The sequence below is a fragment of the Oncorhynchus keta genome, chromosome 35, assembly GCF_023373465.1.
Source record: "Oncorhynchus keta strain PuntledgeMale-10-30-2019 chromosome 35, Oket_V2, whole genome shotgun sequence".
Taxonomy (NCBI): Eukaryota; Metazoa; Chordata; class Actinopteri; order Salmoniformes; family Salmonidae; genus Oncorhynchus; species Oncorhynchus keta.
In genome coordinates, this window is record NC_068455.1 from 35443008 (window position 1) to 35468883 (window position 25876).

A 25876-nucleotide genomic window follows, 5' to 3' on the forward strand; every position below is an offset into this window, starting at 1 on the left:
TTGGCTTGTTTCTGTCAATCTTAGCTTGGGCTTCAGTAGTCTCTGTAATGCGGAGTTAGCAGACAGATTTGTATTTGTACAGATATGCCCGTTTTATCTGATATCCAATGTTTATTACTGGCAAGCACAGAATCTTATTATGATGGAATGATTCCATGAGGTATTATTTTTGTCCCTCTAAGTCATTCTGTAGCCGATAGTCTGACTCCTGAGGGCTAATTTAGGCTGGCTGTGTGTTTTCAGTAGAAGCAGGCGGGCTGGGCAGGACACTGGAGGAAAAGCAGTAGGCTCTGTGGTTAGCTGCTCGCGTGGAGAGGTCAGCCTCGCTGGAAACTTGTGGTTCTTTTTCATACTAACAATGATATTTTACAGTAAATAGTTTCATATCCATGTCCATTTACTGATAATAACAGTATAGTGAAAAGCCAGGAACTGGGGTTTCCTTAGCTGTAGCCTCGGTCCAAAGCAAACATTATAGATTCCTGGAATGTTCTCTCTGGTTTGTCTGTTCTACTGCCTTCATTCTCCCGCTCTCTTCATCACCTTCATTATTACCTTCATTATTACCTTAATCTATTGGAGGTTTGATGTGAGAGAGTGCTGTTAATGCAGAACCTCCTGGTCTAAGATAGTCGGAGAAGCTATTTTAATGCACTCAGAGTATGTATTATACACCAGGTGGCTATTTTTATAAATGTTTTATTTAATTTAACTAGACAAGTCAGTTAAGAACAAATTCTTATTTACAATGATGGCCTACCCCGGCCAAACCCGGACGACGCCGGGCCAATTGTGCGCCGCTCTATGGGACCCCCGATCACGGCCGTTTGTGATACAGCCCGGGATCGAGCCAGGGTCTGTCACTGCGATGCAGTGCTACTTGGGACATATATCTGACATGGCGATGAGAAAGTCCATGAGAGTTATTCTTCATCCGTTGGGGGATGGTTTAATGCCAGGCCTGCCTGTTTCTGCTAATTATGCTATCCTGTAGTCCCACAGGCTTCTCACGGCTAACCCCCCTCCCTGTCAAGTGTCTGGGCTTTTAGATCTGCTACAACTGTGCTTACATATTTATAACACAGTCACACACCACTTTTCTATGCTACACTTCCACAGTAGGAGCTCGCTCACTCAACATGCCTTGCATCAGACAACCACACACATTCATCAACATAGAGAAACTTATAAATGCAGGCAGTCTGTACTTTATATATTGTAGGCATACCACAGTGTGTGTCAGACTGTCTATTAGAGCTTGCAGAGTTGGACTGTACTGCTGTCCTGGCTGATGTTTGGCCGTGTGTATGCTTTCCAGTGATGTCAAATTCCCTTATTTCCTGCATTTTCCTGTCATTATTCAACACCCTCTCAGGAGTCGACGAGTCCGAGGCTGGATGACAGAACACGCTATAGGCTAGTCTAGGGGTAGATAACCTGGAGCTAGAGAGAGAGAGAGGGTCTGTCTCTTTCTTTCTCTCTAGTTAGTGACGGACCAGTTGCTCTCTCGATCTGCCCACCTGTGAGGAGCCAAACAGAAAGTGTTCTGTATCCCCCCCACGCCAGATTAAGGAATGAAGGCGCAGAATAAAGACCCCCCTTGTCCTCTGATGAAGGATCAGCTTGACCCCTCTGACCTCCAGGGCTGAAGCATCTGCCTGACCATTAGCAGCGTGCTCTACATGCCACAGACAGGCCAGACTGCCAGAGCATCTGCCAGAGCACAGTAATACGACATCCGATTTGTTCATTTCTATAAATTAGTATATTCGACTTGCCTTATGATTTTAGCTGTCCTCTAAATGTTCCCTAAGCACCGCTGTGTCGTAGTATTCAACCTCGTGGTGATATTAGCGTGTGTTTCCTCGTCAGAGGCCTTGCATGGCTGCCTAACGAGTGTGGGTCTCTGACATTCTTTGGGCTCTTCATGGCTGGGTTAATAATGGGCTTGGCATCGGCTTTAATTCAATCACGTCAGTAAAAGGGCTGCACATGTGGCACAGCTGCTAGTGCTTACCCCCTAGCCGAAGTGCCAGTCTGGTTCTGCGTCCGCTACGTCAGCTGCATTGTTGCCCTTTTTTGAAGTGATAGGTTCTGTTGAGAGTATGAAAGACTTGTGTTTGACCGTGGTTTAAATCTAATCAGCCGACACTTGCCTTGTCCCAGACTCAGAGAAACTGGTGTCAGTGTTTTTTAGTGTCAGTGTTCGCTTGCCTGTGTTTGTCCTTTTCAGCCTCTAAGTCGATCCCATTGCTGGTTTGCCGTATAGCAGTTGTTTTGGGTTATATGTCGAGGGCGTCTATATATTTTAATAAATACACATAAGTCGACATTGGAAGTGATAATTATTCAACAGTGAATCATTTTAGTCCTGCTCTTTGGATTGGTTTTATGACCTGTCTGCCAAATGAAACACAGAGGAGACTAAATGTGTTTCAAATTGAATAGAAGAGGCCTGAGGAAAAGTGCAAACACGCGGACACACACACAGCGAAAGTAAATAACATTGCATGAGTACCAGTGTGTATAGCTTGTAGGCTGACCCTGACACAGTTCTTGTAAGTAATCTGTTTTGCTGGTTGGACGTGGAGCATCTGCTGTATAGCTCTGCAGGTGGTCAAGCTGTTCTGCTCGTGGGGCTGAGCTGAGCACTCCTCTGTGGGATGGTCAAGCATGGTCTCCTTTTCTCAGACTGTTACCAACCAGCCTTCTGTATATCAATACAACCAGGGGCTCCCACAACCTGGATGGAATAGCCACTCACAGCTGTGCATTTATGACCAGGTGGACTGAGGTAAAGTCCAATCCAACTGATTACAGATAATGAGATGAGGGAATCGTAGTCCTGGTCCTCCCATCTGGTATCAAAGTCATCAGCTTGTCAATGGATTGCGAACGTGAAGGGATTCGTTGAACTATTCTGGAAAACTCTCCATAACACACAATTGCTGTGAGTCAGTGTCCCTCCGTTGGCGTGTGGAGAGAGTTGTTTTGCAGGCAGGGTAACCTCTCTTCAGAGAGACGTTCCGGTGTGGTCAGCAGAATTCCTCAGTCAGCTCAGCTCTCTGAAGCGTGTGGACAGATGGACTGAGGCTTGGCTCCTGGCCATCACGCATTCCACGCCTTTAGCATGATCAGGCAGAGTGGATCACATTCCTAACCTATGCCTATAGTCCAGCCTGTATCTATTCATCTACCAGGTACACTGGACTTTGAACCGCAATATAGAGAGACACCTTTTTAATGACACAGGGCTACTTTGCTTCATTGATGGTGTTTAACTGTCCTCGTTTAACACGTATTTTTGTATACCTTGTGGTCGGCACAGGGATAAATGAGAACTTAATTCGTACAACTCCCGAGAACAAAGGCAGGTCTTATCCTGCTGTGAACAGAACGGAAGCATACAGCAGGTTTGTCAGTTGCACTTCTCGGAACCAAAGTCCTTATTTGTGACATAAGCTCAGCTACAGTGGAGATTTCCGTGACCTTTGTCTCTCTCCTGGGTGGTATAGAGTTCTGTTTACATCGTATCACTTTAACCATGGCGTCTACTCATTTAGCGTGTGCGTGTAGGCTATTTATCTGTTTGTTTGTGTACTCCAGAAGTGGTGTAGACCAGGCGCAGCATGTCGGGGCCTCTAAACAGCTTAAATGAGTCCTGATGGATGGTTTATGTTGTAAAGGGTTGTCTCTGGCCTTTTGTTTACACGGCTCTGATGTAGACCCTGTCAGAACACCGCTAGCCATCTAGTTACATCCCTGCCCTCTCCTCTGAGAGAACCTAAAGTGTGTTCCATTACATGCGTGTGGAACAGCCACAGCAGACCGGGCGACTCCCAGGCAGGCCACGGTCAGAGCTACACAAGTGCCATCGAGACCGCGTAGTGCGGACATGGAAGGGTCTCTGACATTGATCCTTTCGTTGCCTTTGCACTACTTTTCATTGTCATTCATATATTTATCAATTCCCATTTTTATTAATTCAATTAAATTATTCACCATCTGTTCGTGTGTCCCAGTCGTATAACCTGGTGCCTCTGGGGAGCTTGTGATCTAGCCCGTGGTGAATTGGATCAAAGAGCGACTTTAGTGATTCAATGTCTGTGTGGCTTGACTCTGGCTCTATTTAGAGCCAAAATGGTCACTCCTTTTCCTCAAAAAGGGAACAGAAACCTCCTACTGGAAACCTACAGGCAAAATATGGACCCACTTGGCACAGTGGAGCTGGAACAGTTAACGTCAACCTGTCCTTTGGGCTTCCTACATACGCCGGACACCCAGTCAACCTGTCCTTTGGGCTTCCTACATACGCCGGACACCCAGTCAACCTGTCCTTTGGGCTTCCTACATACGCCGGACACCCAGTCAACCTGTCCTTTGGGCTTCCTACATACGCCGGACACCCAGTCAACCTGATTCAATTGAAAGACCAGAGAACAGTTTAGACACCCCGCCAGCACGACTCACGTGCCCAATGTGTTATATTGTAGGGGCGGGGAAGAGCGGGATGGCGGTGTGGGCTGGAGATACGGCTGTTTGGGTTTGAAGTTGACCTTGAGGATTTGAAGGAAAGCTGATCTCACGGATGTGAGCATCTGCTACAGCCTCTGTAGCTCCCAACTTCCCTGTAGAGGAGGAAACTGGCGTGTTTGACAGCTCCACAGTGATGGGTGGAGAACTGTTTCCCTGGGCCCCTCTAGCCTCTTAGCTGGCTCTCTGGCTAGGAGAGCCCTCAGACCTAGACCATGGAGCCTGTGGCTTCACTGCTATCTCATGGGAGGGAGGACGTGTTGGCTCCCACCTCAACCTCAGCCCCCCAGTGGTCAGACTAATACAAGAGATCAGGGAACTGTTCACTGGTTTACCAGACATTTAATATAGTCCAATACTCCTGCTGCAGACATTGAACGATTGATACGTAATAGGTTCTCCCACAGAGATAATGAGATTGAGGTGTGTCTTTTCCAGCTCGTACTATGAGTTAAACATGTCACAGCTTCTCTTCTGAGTGTCTTAGGGTGTCATCTTCCCCACAGCAGGAGAACTGCAGGTGCACATCAGCATTCCATCAGCTTCAGTCCTCATTAAGCTGCCTAATGGACAGAGTAAGGTTGTCTTGGGGGTTAAACTTTTCACACACGCGTTACACACACACACACACACACGCGCGTTTTTGATCAATCAAGTTGATTGATTGCAACTTTGAAGGTGTGTATTTTCTATGCATGCAGCAATCCCTTTCTCTGCTAAACACACACACTGCTGACAGAAGCCATGCTAAATGGATAGTGACACTCCTGGGCGGCTCATAAGGCTCTCTCTCCACTGAACATGGCAGTAGATGTGCTGTTTACTCCCAGCTCTGACTTCGGGTCTAGTACCGTCTCTGTCAGTGGGGAGGAAAACACACAGGCTTCCTTTAAGCAGTTCTGGGGCGAGAGCATCTCTGACACGCAGCTCTTTGTAGACTCCTTCCACTGGGGCCTGATCTGACAGGGGACTTGACAAAGGAGGTTGATCAGGCTGTCGATCTGGGCTTACTGCTTCCACTTTGGTATAACTGAGGAGAGCTAACAGACAGTAGGCGAAGTCAGGGAGGTTATATAGAGTTCTCACAACATGGCCCCGAGAAAGGGACATGTGATGACTCTTAGTGGTTGTGCTTTGTTCATCCCAAATGTATTCATAGTGTAGAATTGCCTGGGTTTTAAGTTGCTTTGTCCACATTAGAGAGCTTTAGTGTCAGGATGTGCTGAGATTGATCGGTCTCCACTTGTCTTCCTGGTGCTAGCAGACAGACGACATCCTCCTCTCAGGAGGAGAGCCAGACCAACATGGCCAGAGACAGGAGGGAGGAAGTTCAGTTTAGACAAGAACAAGAGACCTGACCTCTAAACTCTGACCCTGGATCATTGACATCATGGGGTCTGAATTCCACCTCACTTTCTCTCTTGTTCTCTCGTACTCTCTCTCTCCCTCCCTCTCCCATATCTTCCCATCCTACCTCCCTCCAAAGCTGTAATTTCCATCAAATATTCCATGTTGTGAATATTTCGATCCCGCTGGGTGTTGCTACTCAAATCCCCCCACGAGCTGTATAATCAATGGCATCAGATTACAAATGGCGCCCAGCTACCAGAATGCATCTGTCACAGTGTTGGGGAGAGACACTGGGTTATTAGCATGCTGAGTTAATGCCTCTCTCTCGGTTTTCTCTCTCTCTCCCATGGGGTTCAGTGTCAGCCGATAGTTTATTGTAGGGAGGTTTAGACATTATCAATGGGGCTGAGATGAGGTGTGAAATTAATTTGACGGCTTTTCCATGAACTGCCATTACACAATCCCCTAAATGAAAATGTCTACCGTTTACTAGGTCCTGTCTCCTGGAGCACACTGACCTGGGAAGTCTGAATTAAGATGGCAAAAGCATCACCAGAAGACACGTGCATCGGCATCTATACTGCTCTCTCTTGGTTCTTTATGACAGTTTGGATAGAGAGAAACCGTGATTCACTCCCTAATTTCCTTAACCCTCACTCACTGTCTCAGTGTAGGACGAGAGGGCAAGCCTGGTTGGTCCTACTATGGTGATTATAGAGAGCGAGGGGAGGAGAGGGGGAAGGCCATCAATGGTGGGTGGTAATGCTGCAGTTTTGTCCCGGTACTGTGTCTCCTCTGACTGAGCGGGAGGATTGAACGGCGGAGGCTATCACTGGACGCGTTATCAGGGTGGTGTGTGAAAGGACTAACCCTACAGTACACCAAACATCGGCCCTCACACTCTCCCAGCCCTGCACGCCCAAACCCATTGCTATGTAAAGCACTTTTAGACTTAGCTAGTGAAAAGCGCCATATAAATGCAGTCCATTACTATCATTATGTACTACAATGTGCCTCTGCACTTTTCAAGGGTTTTATCTGTCAAGGTGCTGAGTAGGAGTCAGCCCAAATGGCATGTTGATGCAGATTGCACGAGGCTCCTGTCTGAGAGGAGAGGAGAGGGGAGAGAGATTATCCCCCGATGAGATCCTGCCCCCTCAGAGCTCATTCAGCCTGTTAATTGAGCCTAATTATGGTCAGTCCTTTCATTGAGCTCAACGGAACTACCCACACCTGCTCTGTGTGAATATGTATTATGCTGCTCTCGCTTCCTTCCTCACACTCTTTTCATTATGGTTCTATGCTTCTGAATGTGTGTTTTGACTGTCACTGGTATGATCTTTCTCTTTCCTTCTTCCTTTCTTTCTTTCTTTCTTTCTTTGTCTCTCTTTCTGCTTCTCTGCCTCTGAAAGTGTGTTGGCTAACCCCCTCCACTCGAAAGCCTCTACAAAAGCCTTTGAGATTTCCCAGACGAGTCCACGAGGGCCATTATGCTGCTGACATTGTTTGGACCCTCTGAATGCTGCTCTTACTGTTGCCAACATTGTGAACCTGACTCCTCTTGCACATGCAGCCGGCCAAGAACAGCTTATTCTTTTACAGCTATTCGTGGACAATGGGCCAACTACAAGCATCATTAGTGGATCCTTTTTTTGAAATATTAGGTTACAATGTTGGCATTTGTAAGAGTTTCACAAATCAGCTCATTTTGATTGGTCTCAAGTACAGTAGCGGTGGCGTGGGTAAATTACCAGGGAAGCCAAGCCAGGGGGGGGAAAGCCATATTACAACCTCTGTGTTGTGATAATTGCGTTGTGTGCTCTATAACCTGTTAGATCATATGCCTTGACACTGTGATCTATAGGCCTAAAGGCCGAGACAATAAGAGGACACAGTGGCAGAATAAATTCAACCACACCTTTGTTTCATCACAAAACCGGAGAGCAACCGCTGTCCGGTGAAGTCCACAAAACATATTGCGTTTAACAAACAGTCACATGACCTACAAAGTGTTTCCGACATTTTCGAACTACTAAACTATTGATTTAGAACCAAGGAGAGTTGTCAATAAGAAAGCAGGTGCTGCCTCCACTATTCCAGCACCATTTCAACTTCAACATCATCTAATCACCTCTGCTTAGTCTAATACCATGACAACTAAAAAAGACCATAAGCAATTTAGTCCAATCACTGTAAGCTAAATATGTGGCTGTCCATGGTACTGATTTCTAAGTGTGCGCATGCAAGTAGAAAAAACATGTAGACTCACCCTACTTGTAGAGAAATGCCAATGCCATCCTCTTTCATGTTGCTTAAACTGTCTATGACTCTGTCATTCAGTTCACGCTTTTAGTTTTTGTTGTCTTGCTAGCCTAACTTCATGGGCAACGATGCGCCAGGCCAGCTAGTTACCATTAGCTACAGCACATGTTGAACTTCCATCTTCTGTACATGTTGAACTTCCATCTTCTCAGGCCAGGGGCACAATGTATGAATTTATGGTTGGATCAGAATCACAGTTATAATCATTGGCCAGCACGAAGAATTAAGCAAAACCACAAGTTCAAATCCCTATCTCCACCCGTGGCTAATTTGGGAAAGGGACTATTTTAGCTAGCTAGACACCGGACTACAAAGACACAATGAGATGCAACGTTTGGCTTCTGATGTCATGTGATTGGTGTGAAGCCAAATCCAACCTGGCTTCCCTTTACACTTTTTTTGGTGCGCCAGGAGCATTCACAGCTGAGCTCACTCAGTTTAGCTCAACGCTGATTGGTTATTATTATTATTTTTTTAAATATCAAGGGAGGCCAAATGCTCGCTGGCTTCCCTTGCTTTCAATGCTACGGGCGGCAACAATGTCATACCCTTTTTGACCAGACAGTATCAGATAAATGGGCTACACATACTGAGACAGAGGGGCGCTGTTTCCTTAGCTCGGACGCTTTCTCCAGTGAGATACATTGACTCATGCGAATTGAAGGAAATTTACGGAACACAGAGAGACGAAATATACATTATTTTGTAAAAAAATAGCTTCGTAAATGTCTTGTAATTACACGCTCAAGTAATTGGTTGGATTGTGTGGAGGTTGGCTATGGTCAGAGAGTCGGGAGGCTCATGAGAAGAGCACCCACTATTGGGTCTGAGTAGATCCTCCACTGTATCAAATAACCACATAGGCATTCCGAATTACAGAGGCGTATACTATCTTGAAGGGAATGGTCTTTATATAGTCCCTTGTATAAGCAGCAGTATTGTTTGACATTGATTTTGTGAGTCCCTTATCTTCCGCCCAACGTGAAGATGTTGCAGTCTTTCAGGATGGCGTTTCGAAGCCCGGAATTGTGATAAACATTTCTAGCTTCTAATTACCTGCTGAACATCAATTTGACTGTGCGGTTTAAATCCTGTGCGGTTTAAATCTAAGCAATGCATTTGTTTTGAGCACCAGAGGTCACTCTATTCCTGTTGGTACTTGGAAAATAAAGGAGCGGCTCACACAACCTGGTGGGGAAAAGAAGGAACAGCCTTTGGAAATGTCTGGCATACTTCAGACCAGCAACTGGCCCTGCTGTGCTGTGGCTTTCTCAATGGGCCAGTTTCAACGAAGGTTCTGTGTGGAGGAGCATGTGTGTTTTTAGAAAGGTGGTCACAATTTGGACCCGCCAGGAAAGCACACCATTTGGTCTGTGTTTCAGAGACGTTAATTCCGGGGGAATGAATGTGGACTTTTGTCTCTGTGCCTTTTCTCATTCACTCTAATTAGCTTTTTAAAATGGGTACAGATCTGGCCCTCTGACTCTGCATACTATTCAACCCAACCCCCTCGTCTCCCTTCACTACTCCCTTCTCGTTTCTACTCCTCTCCTTCTCGTCTCTCCTCCTCCTCCTTCTCGTCTCTCCTCCTCCTTCTCGTCTCTCCTCCTCTCCTTCTCGTCTCTCCTCCTCTCCTTCTCGTCTCTCCTCCTCTCCTTCTCGTCTCTCCTCCTCTCCTTCTCGTCTCTCCTCCTCTCCTTCTCGTCTCTCCTCCTCTCCTTCTCGTCTCTCCTCCTCTCCTTCTCGTCTCTCCTCCTCTCCTTCTCGTCTCTCCTCCTCTCCTTCTCGTCTCTCCTTCACGTCTCTCCTTCTCGTCTCTCCTTCTCGTCTCTCCTTCTCGTCTCTCCTTCTCGTCTCTCCTCCTCTCCTTCTCGTCTCTCCTCCTCTCCTTCTCGTCTCTCCTCCTCCTTCTCCTTCTCGTCTCTCCTCCTCCTTCTCCTTCTCATCTCTCCTCCTCCTTCTCGTCTCTCCTTCTCGTCTCTCCTCCTTCTTCTCGTCTCTCCTCCTCCTTCTCATCTCTCCTCCTCCTTCTCGTCTCTCCTTCTCGTCTCTCCTCCTCCTTCTCGTCTCTCCTTCTCATCTCTCCTCCTCCTTCTCGTCTCTCCTTCTCGTCTCTCCTCCTCCTTCTCGTCTCTCCTCCTCCTTCTCGTCTCTCCTCCTCCTTCTCGTCTCTCCTCCTCTCCTTCTCGTCTCTCCTCCTCTCCTTCTCGTCTCTCCTCCTCCTCCTTCTTGTCTCTCCTTCTCGTCTCTCCTTCTCGTCTCTCCTTCTTGTCTCTCCTTCTTGTCTCTCCTTCTCGTCCCTCCTTCTCGTCTCTCCTCCTCCTTCTCGTCTCTCCTCGTCTTTCTCGTCTCTCCTCCTCCTTCTCATCTCTCCTTCTCGTCTCTCCTTCTCATCTCTCCTCCTCCTTCTCGTCTCTCCTTCTCATCTCTCCTCCTCCTTCTCGTCTCTCCTCCTCCTTCTCGTCTCTCCTCCTCTCCTTCTCGTCTCTCCTCCTTCTCGTCTCTCCTCCTCTCCTTCTCGTCTCTCCTTCTCGTCTCTCCTTCTCGTCTCTCCTTCTCGTCTCTCCTTCTCGTCTCTCCTTCTCGTCTCTCCTCCTCTCCTTCTCGTCTCTCCTCCTCCTTCTCCTTCTCATCTCTCCTCCTCCTTCTCGTCTCTCCTTCTCATCTCTCCTCCTCCTTCTCGTCTCTCCTTCTCATCTCTCCTCCTCCTTCTCGTCTCTCCTTCTCGTCTCTCCTCCTCCTTCTCGTCTCTCCTTCTCGTCTCTCCTCCTCTCCTTCTTGTCTCTCCTCCTCCTCCTTCTCGTCTCTCCTTCTCGTCTCTCCTTCTCGTCTCTCCTTCTCGTCTCTCCTTCTCGTCTCTCCTCCTCCTTCTCGTCTCTCCTCCTCCTTCTCGTCTCTCCTCCTCCTTCTCGTCTCTCCTCCTCCTTCTCGTCTCTCCTCCTCCTTCTCGTCTCTCCTTCTCGTCTCTCCTTCTCGTCTCTCCTCCTCCTTCTCATCTCTCCTCCTCTCCTTCTCGTCTCTCCTCCTCCTCCTTCTCGTCTCTCCTTCTTGTCTCTCCTTCTCGTCCCTTCTTCTAGTCTCTCCTCCTCCTTCTCATCTCTCCTTGTCTCTCCTTCTCATCTCTCCTCCTCCTTCTCGTCTCTCCTTCTCGTCTCTCCTCCTCCTTCTCATCTCTCCTCCCATCATACGTAGTTCGTAACAGTTCGTGCATGTACACTGAGTGTAAAAAAACACCTTCCTAATACTGAGTTGCACCCTCTTTTTTCCCTCAGAACAGCCTCAATTTGTCGTTGGGACATGGACTTTACAAGGTTGTCGAAGGCTTTCCACAGGGATGCTGGCCCATGTTGACTCCAATGCTTCCAACAGTTGTGTTAAGTTGGTTGGATGTCCTTTGGGCGTTGGACCAATTCTTGATACACACGGGAAACTTTTGAGTGTGAAAGACACAGCAGCGTTGCAGTTCTTGACATACTGAAATCGGTGGCACCTACTACCATACCACGTTCAAAGGCACATAAATCTTTTGTCTTGCCCATTCCCCCTCTGAATGGCACACATACACAGTCCAAGTCTCAAGGTTAAAAAAATCCTTCTTTAACCTGTCTCTTCATCTACACTGATTTAACAGCTGTCATCAATAAGGGATCATAGCTTTCGCCTGGTCAGTCTGTCATGGAAAGAGCAGGTGTTCCTACTGTTTTGTACACTCTGTATTATGACCATTTTGTGACGTTTTTGTTATTTTTAGTCTTCAGCGAGGGTTTTCTGGCTGTTCGTGCACATTCCCTTTTTTTCTCGTGACAAGACACATTTTGGTAGCCGAAGTTTCCGCCCTTTCGACTGTCATTGGTCAACAGTAGATATCCTTTAATGAAGTGTTTGTTGTCATTCAACGATAGAAGACTCATTGTCCAGTTTTCACTCGAGAAATAGTGCACCAAACATCTTAGATGTAAAATTTCGGGACTAAGATCTCCTCTGTGATAATGTCAATTTATGACAGGTTTCTTCAATAATAATATAATAATAATATATGCCATTTAGCAGACGCTTTTATCCAAAGCGACTTACAGTCATGTGTGCATACATTCTACGTATGGGTGGTCCCGGGGATCGAACCCACTACCCTGGCGTTACAAGCGCCATGCTCTACCAACTGAGCTACAGAAGGACCTTTAAAATAATTCTTACTATTTTGAGGCATCTTAAGATCGTTTGTCAAGCGAATATCTTTTAAGGGACTATGCGAGCACACTCGTTCAGTTCACCTAACCGAGTTCCGCTAGGTGCCAAACCAAGCATGCGGAGGTCTTTATCCTCCTCCTCTCTCTGTTTCTGCTCTGACAGATCTCCTCAGCCTGGATTCAGAGCGTTCTATCACCATGTTCTCTTGGGGTTGTTGTGGTATGTCGGGTCAGACAAGCCCCAGTCATAGCAGCGTTCCCTGGTGCCTCCCAGGCATTATACAGCTCCACACGCCAACTTGTCTCGCCCAATAATATCTAGTGCCCATGGAAAACTGCCTTGGGCTTTTCTTTATTTTTTTTTAAAGTTCCTGCATCCTCTGCTGTGGCCAACGGAAAAGCAGGAGAAAGGAGAAACAACACTGAGGGTGTTCCTATACTAAATAAAACATATCTGGTCCTAACTTCCAACTGGAGAGAGTGAGTGAGGCTGGCTTGAGCACTTTTCCGCCTCCTCACCTCGCTCGGTTGCCCCGCGTTACCCTGGAGGATTACGATTCGCTGTGCCTAGAAGCTGGGTGGAAGCAGAGGAAGTTTCCACATGTGCCTCAGCCAGTGTGTGTGTGCGTGTCACTTTAAGACCGGCAGGCTGACTTCATTGACTCCACTTTAAGATCAGAGCGCTCTAGATTCTCCTTGCTTTGCTCTTCAAAGAGCTTTTAGATTAAAGCTTTGGACGGAGGTAAGGGTTGTTTTTATCTCTCCATTTCATCCTTCCCTCTGTTTGCTCTATTACTAGGATTAAGATAAAACAGGGGGAAAAACCTTTTACTACGGTTGTCTTTAATCCAGGTGCACAGGTGTAGACAGGTCTGTGTGTCTGGTGCTTTGTTTGTGTACGAGCAGACTTCAACAAGGCGTCTATTGTACCGTTTAGGGATGTTGGCATGTTTACAGCTGTAGTGTAGGCTACAACTCTTCTAGCTCTGTTACTGTAGACCCCAGCGGGCTTTATTATGTAAGGGGACCTTTCTCTCCCACAGGGGGACCTCGTTATCAACTCCTTGCCTTTCACTGTTGCCAGCATTATATTCATTCACAGCCGAGTCCGTCAGGCTCACTGATTATTGCTGCTGTTTGCCACGATGGATTGTTTGACATTTTCTGTGGTGTTTCTGGTCTGTCGCATAGCCCATGATTTAGATCCTATAGTGAAGTTGGCAACATTGGCTTTTGGTATACTCAGTGCTCTGTTATTTAGGAATTGTTTTTAAGAACTGTTTTGACTCTCTTGGCATTTGTCTGACTCTGAAATGGCTCCCGCAATATCTCTGTAGGGCGTCATGTCATTCTTGGTTCAGAGGATCAGAGCACATCGAAGAAGGCCTTTGTTAAATGTCTAATGAAAATGCCCAAAAGACACTAACAAGCAGTTGGATTGATGCTCAGTGGCTTTGGCAATACAGTACAATCTACCACAATGGTAATATATGCCTGCACTCTGATTCACGGACTTTGTTTCCTCCTTTATGACTGAATGTCCACAGGATCCTCTGTATTCAGCATGAATGACAGAGCTCAGGCGTGAGTCAGACCTCCACCTTGCAACAACATTCTACCGACTTTTAATGTTTACTTCCGGTTTTTGTCAGTCCGTGTGAATTTGTCTGGTGAAAGTGGGTCTCACTCTCAGACAGTGTTTTCCTGCTTCTAAAACAGACGTGGGATCAATTTATACTGTACTGCTCCTTTAAGAGTTAGCTAAGCATTAAGCTAGGCTCTGTGCCACAGGAAGGTGATAAGTGAGAAAGGAGAAGTCCCTTGGGTACTAATTTGACAGAAGGGAGGGAAAGGTAACCTGAAGGAGAGCTGGATAGCTAGTTATAATAATAGACAACGGTATGGGTCTGAGGGAACAATGGAGTTCATGAGACCCGAACCCTTTTCAATACATCCATTGTGTCCTTCTAATGATTGAGACAGTAGTTTTACCTGTGTATTATTCTAGTGTACTTCATGTCAGATTGAAGCCAAAACCAAGCTGTCTGTCTGCTTTGATGGATCAATCATTTCCCCTGATAGGGCTATGCAGATGCATTCTTCATGCTGGGATTTCATATTGTACCTCACGTGTCTGTGTCCACTTATGCCTAGCCTTTTGAGAAATGCTAAGGGGTTGGTTCCTAATCTCTAGGGGTCTGTAGTTTAGTGGGTTAAAAAAAAGTCCACTAGCATGGAATTGTAGTGCTGGGGCTGTGTCCTCCAAGAAAGGCCCAACCCAGCCTCATGTTTCACACTGCTGTGTCTAGGGTTTTCTGAGGGTTTGTTTCTCAAGTTTACCTTGAAGGACAGGAGGGGTTTTTCTGATATAGACGTGTGTGTGTGTGTGTGTGTGTGTGTGTGTGTGTGTGTGTGTGTGTGTGTGTGTGTGTGTGTGTGTGTGTGTGTGCGTGCGAGATTGCAGAGGCATGCAGATGTCTGTAAGGAGTTATATGGGGGCTTTGTGGCTCCTGTCTCAAGGAAATGAAGTTTGCTCATGAAGGAAAAATTCAGTGATGACATAGACACCCCACTACTATACCCCTCCCACTCGTTTCTACAGCATAACTATGCAGTGTTTATACCCTGTGGAATTGTGTCCTCACTGACTTGGCCCAAGGCTCCATCCCTGAGACACGCTGTCAGACTGAACAGGGAGAGGCGTGGGAGTCTTCCTGGGCCATTAGCAGGAGAATCTCAGGTCACAGGGTGTTGGGGGAGGGAGGGCCTGAACAGATGGCCTATCGGAGGGGCTGTTGAGGAGCACAGAGCCTCGGGCAGGGGTTCAGTGCTGTGGCTAAGGAAAATGTGTTCCCCTCACAAAACATTGTTACAATGCTCCGGTTCAGCCCACATCAGCAGGTTGACGTCTGCATGAATGTGTGTGTATTTTTTGGCTTTGAGCCTTTCAAACGTTCAGCCTTACCTGAATAAACAGTCAGACGTTAGCTCTGTGTCAGAAAAAGCATTGAAAGGAACTGGGGGTGACAGCCTTTCTTCTGACTCTTGCAGCACGCCAGCGGAATGTGTCTATTTGCTCCCGAACAGCCTTTGTTTAGGTTCTCCTAATTCATTTTGAGGGAATTGGAGCCATTTCCCTACTTCAAACTCAAGGGGCTAATCGTTGTCAATGCTAATCAGAGAGAAAGTCGGAGGGGGGAGATGAGACTATGGAAGAGGGATTGTAAATCCGTCCGTGATAGATGGTGCTTTGGTTTTCCCACAGATCCAGAATGCTGTGGAGGGCAGGTCAGGGACTATTAGCCTAGTAGAGTGGCCGACCGCTGCCGGCTCTTAACCTTGGACACGTGGCCTCTGGCCTTAACTTGGCAACCCTGGTAATTCTGGCTGTTAGAGGTCTTGGACTTGGCAACCCTTCTCACTGTATCTGTCAGAGCTAAAGGCCTTAGACTTGGCAACCCTGAGAACACTTTCTGTCAGGAAAGCTGCTTTGCTTCTTTGAAACTGAGAACAGCCTCCTCCTGGCAGACACATTTCCATTGACCCAGTGGTGCCATCTCTGTAACAAGTGTCTCTTTTATCACTCTGTTATTTCTCATGAGAATAGATGCCAGAGTCTTATTTGTTCTGTTTACTCTCACTTGAAGTCAAGTTCAGTATCATTGCCACCAGTGTCTCTGTACAATATGTGGGAACGTTTATAGCTGGTGATGGTTAGCAGTGGTTTGTAATACACTACATGACCATAAGTATGTGGACGCTCGTCGAACATCTCATTCCAAAATCATGGCATTAATATTGAGTTGGTATAATGTAACAGCCTCCACTCTTCTGATATAACAGAAGATATAACAGCCTCCACTCTTCTGATATAACAGAAGATATAACAGCCTCCACTCTTCTGATATAACAGAAGATATAACAGCCTCCACTCTTCTGATATAACAGAAGATATAACAGCCTCCACTCTTCTGATATAACAGAAGATATAACAGCCTCCACTCTTCTGATATAACAGAAGATATAACAGCCTCCACTCTTCTGATATAACAGAAGATATAACATCCCCCACTCTTCTGATATAACAGAAGATATAACAGCCTCCACTCTTCTGATATATAACAGAAGATATAACAGCCTCCACTCTTCTGATATATAACAGAAGATATAACAGCCTCCACTCTTCTGATATATAACAGAAGATATAACAGCCTCCACTCTTCTGATATAACAGAAGATATAACAGCCTCCACTCTTCTGATATAACAGAAGATATAACAGCCTCCACTCTTCTGATATAACAGAAGATATAACAGCCTCCACTCTTCTGATATAACAGAAGATATAACATCCCCCACTCTTCTGATATAACAGAAGATATAACAGCCTCCACTCTTCTGATATATAACAGAAGATATAACAGCCTCCACTCTTCTGATATATAACAGAAGATATAACAGCCTCCACTCTTCTGATATATAACAGAAGATATAACAGCCTCCACTCTTCTGATATAACAGAAGATATAACAGCCTCCACTCTTCTGATATAACAGAAGATATAACAGCCTCCATCCACCCTTCTGATATAACAGAAGATATAACAGCCTCCACTCTTCTGATATAACAGAAGATATAACAGCCTCCACTCTTCTGGGAAGGCTTTCCAATAGATATTGGAACATTGCTGCGGGGACTTGTTTCCATTCAGCCACAAGAGCATTAGTGAGGTCGGGCACTGATGTTGGGCGATTTAGGCCTGGCTCGCATTCAGCATTCCAATTCATCCCAAAGGGGAGGTCAGGGCTCTGTGCAGGCTAGTCAAGTTCTTCAACACCGATCTCGACAAACCATTTCTGTATGGACCTCGCTTTGTGCACGGGGGCATTGTCATGCGGAAACAAGAAAAGGCCTTCCCCAAACTGTTGCCACAAAGTTGGAAGCACAGAATTGTCTAGAATGTCATTGTATGATGTAGCGTTAAGATTTCACTTCAATGGAACTAAGGGACCTAGCCTGAACCATGAAGAACAGCCCCAGACCATTAGTCCTCTTCCAAGCTTTACAGTTGGCACTGTATTCTCCTAGCGTTCTCCTGGCATCCGCCAAACCCAGATTCATCCGCCAGACAGTGAAGCGTGATTCATTACTCTAGAGAACTCATTTCCACTGCTCCAGAGTCCAATGATGGCGAGCTTTACAGTTTGGAATTCTGTAGTGAGTGTTGCAACTGTGGGACAGACTATTTTTGCGCTCTTCAGCACTCTGAGGTCCCGTTCTGTGAGCTTGTGTGGCCTACCACTTCGCAGCTGAGCCATTATTGCTCCTAGACATTTCCACTTCATAATAACAGCCCTTACAGTTGACAGCTCTAGCAGGGCAGACATTTGACGAACTGACTTGTTGGAAAGGTGACATCCTATGACGGTACCACATTGAACTCTTCAGTAAGGCCATTCTCCTGACAATGTTTGTCTATGGAGATTGCATGGCGGTGTGCTTGATTTTACACAGCTGTCAGCAGCAGGTGTGGCTGAAAATAGTCAAATCCACTCATTTGAAGGGATGTCCACATACTTTTGTGTGTATGTAGATGTGCGTATGTATATATGTGTATATATAATATGTGTATATATATACATACACACACACACGTACGTACGTACGTACGTATGTATGTATGTGTATATATACATAAAAACAAACATGGCTAAACTGTTAACCTTGTGCCAGACTGACCCACTTCATAGAAACCTGATTATACATTATCATAACCAAGACTTCATGTCCAAGATTTAACACATTGGAAAGGTCACAGATGCCCCCAAAAAAATGTTTTATGACTGTGACATCGGTCTTCTGCCACAATACCACCTTTACCCTCAAGCCGGAGCTTCTGGATTCCCATTACCCTCAGCCTATATGCTGTACATTACATCTAGTCATTCAGCAGACTATCCCCTGCTTGACTCTAAGGTCACTAAAGTCAAGGTACATGCGTATAGTAGGAAGGAGAGATAAAGAGCAGTAAATGCCACAGATCAGTCTGTTGTCAGCAGGGTATTTACACCATGTCCTCTCACACAGGCTGTACGTGTGCTGCTACACCAGTGGAGGATGGCTATCATGCGACTTGTTTCCTGGACTGTGAGCTACACGCATGTAGATGTGTAATAGTATACTGGAAGGGTTGTGCTCTTTCATCAGCTGTGCCCATAACTACAGTAAGAAAGCTCTGCAGCGGTTTCTGTTTTTCTGAATCCGCCCCTGGACATATTTGGCTGTTGGGGCGCAAAAAGAAATGGCTGGATTTCCAGTGTTAAAAATAAACAGCGGGGCAAACTGTAGCCAGCTTTTCAAAAACTTTCCCAACTGATCAAAGAAGACGTCATTGAGTTCTGCAGAGTTGGAAATAATGTTTAGTTTGGAGAGGGATATAAGGAGGCATTGAGTCAGAGGGGAGGAGTGAGTTTCTACAGTAGTCATAGACCCAGAATGGCACAGCAGCACAGGCCTGGGCTCCTTTAGGTTCACTGTGATGGAAACCGGGTGCAGGTTTGAGCCTAACACATGGAAGCGTGTCATTTTTGTGCGGTCTTTGACAGCTAAAGTTTGTAGATACTAATTCAATTTTGGTGTGTTGTATGCCATGCATGCCCTCTCTTCACACTGCAGGGCAAGTGTTATTCCTCTTGTCAACAGACATTGAGGATTTTGTAAAAATGAATCTGCTCCTCAGTGCCCTACTTTAGAGTAGTCCTCTGATCAAAGCTTGGGTGTCCTCTTCTTAACCACTGAAAGACCAAAGTCCTCTCCCGACGGCTGGATTAGGACTCGGCCCTAATTGCAACACCTGTCATCAAACATGGGAGTTTGTCACAGGCAGTTAACAAATCTGTGTTGGCATAGCGATAACCCAGTCACTAATCCCAAGCGCTCTCCTTTGTGTGTCCCTCAGATGATCCTGGCTGTGCAGCAGGAGGACATAGTGTTGTCTGAGTTGTCTGAGAGCGGAGGAGTTCAGGACCACCATGCCCGCTGGAAGGCCACACTCTGACAAGACACTGTAGGACACACAGGTGAGTCTACGGTTCTGTCTCCTATCAGAGATATTAACAGTGCTTCTATAAGTGGTAGTGATTATAGGTAAGTCACTTAGTACATTTTAAGCAGTGCAGGGAGTGGAAGATTATAGCTATTGTAGTGTTGCCAACTAGACTGATAATGCAGCGACTTTACAGTAAGTGAGCCGTAGCTATCTTCAGTAACACATGACAGTTGACAAGCAGTTGTCCAATCAAGCCTTTCTATGTCTCAAACCGCACCTTACAGTGCTTTGATTCACTCCCTTCAGATGTCTGGTCATGCCCCATCCTTCCCGAATCTAAAGCCCTTTGAGGTTCCCTGGAAGTCATTTCACACATAACAGCCATGAAGGCTTGTTGGTCACACTGCCGCCTTGGTACCTTTCCTGGAAAATGTCTAAAATAAGAAGAACAGGCTGTCTTTTGTAATTATTAGATGCTCTCCTGCGCAATTATGCCTTTTTCTTTGGTCTTTTCACTCAGATGTTATCCGATTAAACTTAGTCCGTGACTGATGGCTTCCCATAGGAATCATTAGTCGGTAAGTGTAGTGTGGTAATGTCTATTTGGAACGAGTCTGCTCAACCATGGCCAATCTGAGTTACAGTAGCCTCTCAGCACCGCAGTGTGACGACACCTGAAATGATGTCACCCAACAGATGTCTGCCTTGCCTTCCATAGTATCTCTGACAGAATTGGTCTCCTTTGTCTTCCAGATCGCAATGGGAAACTCTGAGAGCCAATACAGCCTTCAGGGGCCCAAGGGCACCAGCTTAATCCTCCCCGGGAAACAAAAACCCTACTCACTAAAGTTCCGCTCAACCAAAGAGGAGGTTCTTTCCCCCCATACGTGGTGGAAAGGTGGGCCAGGGGGCTCGGGTTACAAAGCCAGGACTGTTGGCCGAGGCTGCCTCTCCCCCCCGCAGAGGAGAGGAGAGCCGTATGTCTCCAGACACTACGATCATGTCACCATGGGGGTGAAGGGCAGTCCAAACTGCCGTCGTTGGCATGACTCCCCACCAGGAGGCGGCTCACAACTCCCATCTGAGAATGGCTGCTGCCCATTTGAAGGCAGTGGACGCCTGGACAGTAGAGCATCAGGGGAGCTGAACGACCATGCTCTGAACGGACACAGGAACCCAGAGAGGATGCCAGGAGAGGGTGAGGGGCTGGAGGAGCAAAGCAGTCCCAGGGTGGTCATCAAGAAGGATGGTAGTTTGAGGGTGGAGTTCACCAACACTAACAGTGGTCTGCTTCTGGACGAGGCCTCTGGGCCGGTGCAGCTGCTCAAATTCTCCCCCACCCTAGAGTCCACCTCAAGTCTTCCTGGCAGCAGCAGGAGGCCTGAGGCCCACCACGGAGCTCCACAGCCAGCCTCAACCTCCACCACCAGGACCAGCAAGGGCAGCTCGCTGAGCTCCGAGGGGTCCTGGTACGACTCGCCCTGGGGGCACAGTGCGGACCTCTGCGACCAGGACCAGACCTGCTCCCCCAGTAGGACTATGGGAAACAGTGGGGCTGACCAGTTGGAGGCCTTTGGCCAACAGTCTCCCCTAGTGTCCATATCAGATCTCTACAGGGACCCTAGTATGGCTGCCACCTTCCCCACAGCTAAGGACCTGTCGGCACAGTACAGGGAATCCCCCCATCACATCCAGCACCGGGCCTCCTTTGTTTCGGCCCTGGACGTGCCTACTGAGGAGGAGTGCCCAGAGGCCAGGCAGTACTCGTCCTACACCCTGCCCTGCCGTAAGGCCCGGCCCAGCGGAGAGCGCTCCACCCTGAAGAAGGGCTCTGGCGCGGTCAGAAGTCGCATGAGACGCCTCAGCGACTGGACTGGAAGTCTCAGCAGGAAGAAGAGGAAGACACAGGTGAGTGGGGCTGTTGTATGGGCTTGTCTGTGTAGGTCAGGATCCTACAGCTCAAACGATCTACATCCAAAATTGTGAAGTTTTTTTCAGAAACATTTGTCAATGTCCCTAAGTAATAACCCCACAAAGAGCAAGCAGAAGCGACAGTGGCAAGGAAACACTTCCGCTCAGGTTCTAAACTAATGATGTTCTTCACAGGGTGTATACAGATCTATGAACTATCTTCATGGCTTGGTATGTACAACTAGTACAGCTTTGTTTGCAGTTAGTTCTGTAGCCATAACATATTGCTAGTCTCTATGTAGTCCAACTGTAGTCTGTAATAGAGGTATTGCCTTAGATTTACATGTAGCTTTTTTTTACCCCCTAATTTCGATCTTGTCTCATCGCTGCAACTCCTCAACGAGAGAGAGAGAGAGAGAGAGAGAGAGAGAGAGAGAGAGAGAGAGAGAGAGAGAGAGAGAGAGAGAGAGAGAGAGAGAGAGAGAGAGAGAGAGAGAGAGAGAGAGAGAGAGAGAGAGAGAGAGAGAGAGAGAGAGAGAGAGAGAGAGAGAGAGAGAGAGAGAGAGAGAGAGAGAGAGAGAGAGAGAGAGGCCATTCTAAAGCAGCAACCAGAAGCACAGCATGTTGTTCTGTTTTCACCTCGACAACTCTTGTGTTTTACAAGATTTTCTTCTCATAGAACCCTCAGGAAGGACATTCTCTTTTGATAATTGTGGTATATATTTTGATGCGTCCTCTGAAACATGAACCGCTGTCCTGTCTTTGGCATCATTAAAAGTGAAGACTGTTATTTTAGCAAATCAATTCTCTGTCACTATTATTATGTGATTAAACTAATCATGTAAATGTAATGAACGAGGAAGTCGGGGCACCATGGAAAATCTTCAGATTACAAAGTTAGAATTTTCCGAATATAACTCTTCAGATATTTTAATATCTGATCAATTAGTCTTCTATTAATGAATTATTTTATACCTCATGTCAGTCTCATTCCAAACGTCATAAATTGTTGGTTATCTGCACGAACCCAGACTTTACTATGAATCATCCACCAATTGGTTTAATCATTTATTTACTAACTAAATAATCACAGAAATGCATAAACAAACAGTAGATATTGGTTACAAGGATAGGGATGATTCCCTTGTGGGCTAAGCCGATATGACGGCTTGGTGGACAAAGGGAAGTGGGTGTGGACTGAGAGAGTGGGAAAGACAAAAGGGATCACTCACTACACACAGTTGATAATTATATTAATTGAAATGTTAATCCTTTGCACATGAACGCTCACTCATTCGGGAATAATTGCAATCGATATATATTTACGCCCATGTGTCATTGTGATCTCTGTTGGAATCGTCAGTCCATCTGTTGGAGAGTTCATCCGAGTCGCTCGCTCTTTCGTGGTTAGAATGGATACTTCAGAGTACCATTCAGAAATGTTCTCATAGAATAGGTGTTTCGGCGGTTGTCGGTAATCACATTCCAGGTTTACATAATTTCTAGCTGCAGACTAGTAATTAATACCTAAGATTTGCTCCTATTCTGTAGGGATCGAGAGTCTCAGTTTCATCTTTTCCAGCTGTGTAGCCAATGCTCCACGTGGTATGTTTAGGAATTCAATAACTTTTCGCAATCACAGCTCACTCTGTGGGTTTGCTCAGTCTGAAGATGATTTTCTTAGGAGGGTGTTTTATTCGTAACCATAGAAAAGGCGGTTCCATGACGCCAGATCATGTCTTTGCTCTCGGTGGTGGGCCAATGACTTAGTTAAACTTTATTGGGAATTACAATTCTCTCACATTAAAGGTTTAACATCACATTACGTCATTTCACAAATAGTTTAATCTTTACTCATTCATTTTATACAAGAATTAGATGCAAACCTCATAACTGAGGTTGTATACTGAGGTTGTACTCTGTATAAACAGAGTTATGGTATTGTGGCTGTATTGTCTTTCATGGGGTCGCAAACATGAAACAAAATGGACCGGGTCGTAGCTGGCTTCTCCACCGGCAATTTACACATTCTCCAAAATATGGATATTGTTCAGTTCTCAAATTCTGTGATGTAGTAGAATTTGGCGGGAGTTCCTTTGTTCTACTGTGAAACTCTGCATGAAACTGGGAGAGAGTCTCCGCCAGGAATTTATGACCTCAGATAACAGAACCTGGGCGGAGGAGAGAGGGGGAAGCCACAATCTATACCCAGAAAGGGCCACGTCATGACACCGCGCTCCTTAACACCCGGACGCTTAACCCGGAAGCCAGCCACAACACTGACGGAGGAAACTCCATTCAACTGGTGACCGGGTTCTTAGTTCATACTGGTCCCCATGTGGGAATCGAACCCACAACCCTGGCATTGCAAGTGCCATCCTCAACAAACTGAGCCACACGGGACCCCCTTAGCTGCATCAGGTGTGTCTAGTCTCCTTTGGAATTTCCCTGTTTGAGATATGCATGTCTGTAGCTCCACAGGAGAATATGGTTATTATGTGCTTGGCACAGACCAGTGTTCCAACCCTGTTAGTGTCCTGTTAAGGAGGGGGGAAGAGGAAGCAACTCTCTGGCATATTCTTGGCTGGGGACTGTCACTGGTTACCTGGGCCATGTGCCTCAGTGGTCGGTGTCGTCTCGCCAGGAACACAACGTCGTCCCCGGCCCCGAGGACCACAATACCAGCTGTCTGAGGACTGAAAACCACAGGGTACCGCAAAATGAAATTTGCAACGCGGATGGTGCAATGTGTAGGGACTAGAGATGCAGTCGTCTAACGGAGAGTAAGGCATGAAACCGAGAGGAAGGATGAGAAGCCAAGGGGTCTGCAGATTCCATGACTACATCTGGGTGGGTACAAGAGATCATGTCAGTTTAGTGTTGTTGCTAACCCCATGCTAATGGAGGGAATATGCTAAATGCCATGTGTTGGATGCATAGCTTGCCATTGTAGGTGATTTGCTGTTGTGTGTTGGTGTGATTGGTTGAAACGGCATGTTATTTACCAGTTTACAGCAGGTCTGTATGACGTATAGTTCAGTGTTGCAGCATGGGTCAGACGACTGAGAACTGGACCTGTAGAAGGACACCAGGCTGTTTTGTACAGGATAGGAATAACCATGACTTGTATGCCAAATCACTGGATAGTGTGTTTGTGTCAATCTGTGTTATGGATCTGCTTATTTAGAGCATTTAGCCCCATAAATGGAACCACAATAGTCATATTTTCTGCAACAAAGGCTAAGTAGGTAATTGCTAAAACTGTGCGCTGTAAGATTTTCCAAATTAGTTGAAATGCTCGAAAACGTGGCCCTCTGTGACTTTCTTTAAATCAAACATTATGCACCAATTCAATAGCTCTTTTAAACTTGAACACACTTTTCAGACAATGCCAAGATAATTGCTGTAAGACTTTAAATCTCTGTTGCAGTGAAACTATGTCCCAGCTGAAGATTTAGAAACCCCAACACACTCATAGTGATGCGGTTGTCATGGTGATTAAGATATGGTGGAGCTGCTCTGGGCTCTACTCACCACCCTGTCCTGCTCTCCAGAGAGCCAGTCCATAGTATGTTCTGTATGGATAGGTGCTCGTTCATTAGGGTCTGACGAAGGAAATCGGGGAAGGTAAAAGGACTTCCCTGACGCACAGAGAAGGATATGTGCTTATTAATTTGGGTTTGACCCACGTTGGGGGTAAAGCTTTCACTCTAAACTACTAGACCTCACTTAAACCCTAATAATCTCCTGCCATGTGTTGGGTTTGGGAAGAGACCTAGGACTCACAGCTTCCCTGCACTATTGAACTTGTTGACCTTTTCAGTGAGAACGAGGAGGACTTATGGAGGACTGTGATTTGAAGTTGTTCTGGTTCCCAGCGCAGCTTCATAGGTCCATGAGAAACTCTCCAACAAACCCTGGTCAATCCGAGTAACACTCAAACCCCCATTCTCCTTTAAACTCCACCTTACCTCAAATGTGTGTCCTGTGTAGGCGTTAGGCAACCCTGGCCTTCAGGACAGATTAGTAATGAGCAGAGGGATATTTTTAGAGATAAATGGTCTCTTTCAGTGTTCTGACTCAAACTGTGAATTCTTCATGGGCAAATGTTGGAGCGTGATGTTTCCAACTGAGCTCTGGATAGTTTAATTGGAGCCATTCAGAGTTTTTATAGCTTCATGCTGACACATTCACTGGGTCTCTTTGCCCTCTGGTGACTCTGGAGTCCAGGACAGAGACCGTTCAGGGGCCCACCCTGGCCTTGTTCTGTTCCTGTCTGGGGCTCTTGTTTCACTAAGGCCACTTAATCACCCACAGCTTCCAGTTGGCTCATTGATTCATATATCACCAAATCACAGCATCACAGCCCCTTTTCAACGAGTCAACCCAAATCAGGACTAATTCCAGCTCTTGTTCCCCTCCAGCTGGGCTCCAGAGCTCAGCTGTGGTTTAGGGGTGCACTGCACCCTCCAAGCCAGCCTCTTAGGTCCAGTCCAGGTCCTTATGAGAAACAGCTGGGGTAGACG

At 46.4% G+C, this 25876-nt stretch overlaps 1 protein-coding gene across 3 annotated transcripts in view; it reads left to right on the forward strand.

Moving 5' to 3' along the window:
• LOC118368434 (rho guanine nucleotide exchange factor TIAM2) overlaps positions 1-25876 on the forward strand; it is a 132055-nt gene that overhangs the window by 31650 nt on the left and 74529 nt on the right. For all 3 annotated transcript variants that reach the window (XM_052496929.1, XM_035752516.2, XM_035752515.2), the window contains exons 2-3: positions 19350-19470; positions 20193-21347. In XM_052496929.1, the coding sequence (XP_052352889.1) occupies positions 20199-21347 (1149 nt within the window). In that variant the 5' untranslated portion in view covers positions 19350-19470; positions 20193-20198. The remainder of the gene's footprint in view (positions 1-19349; positions 19471-20192; positions 21348-25876) is intronic.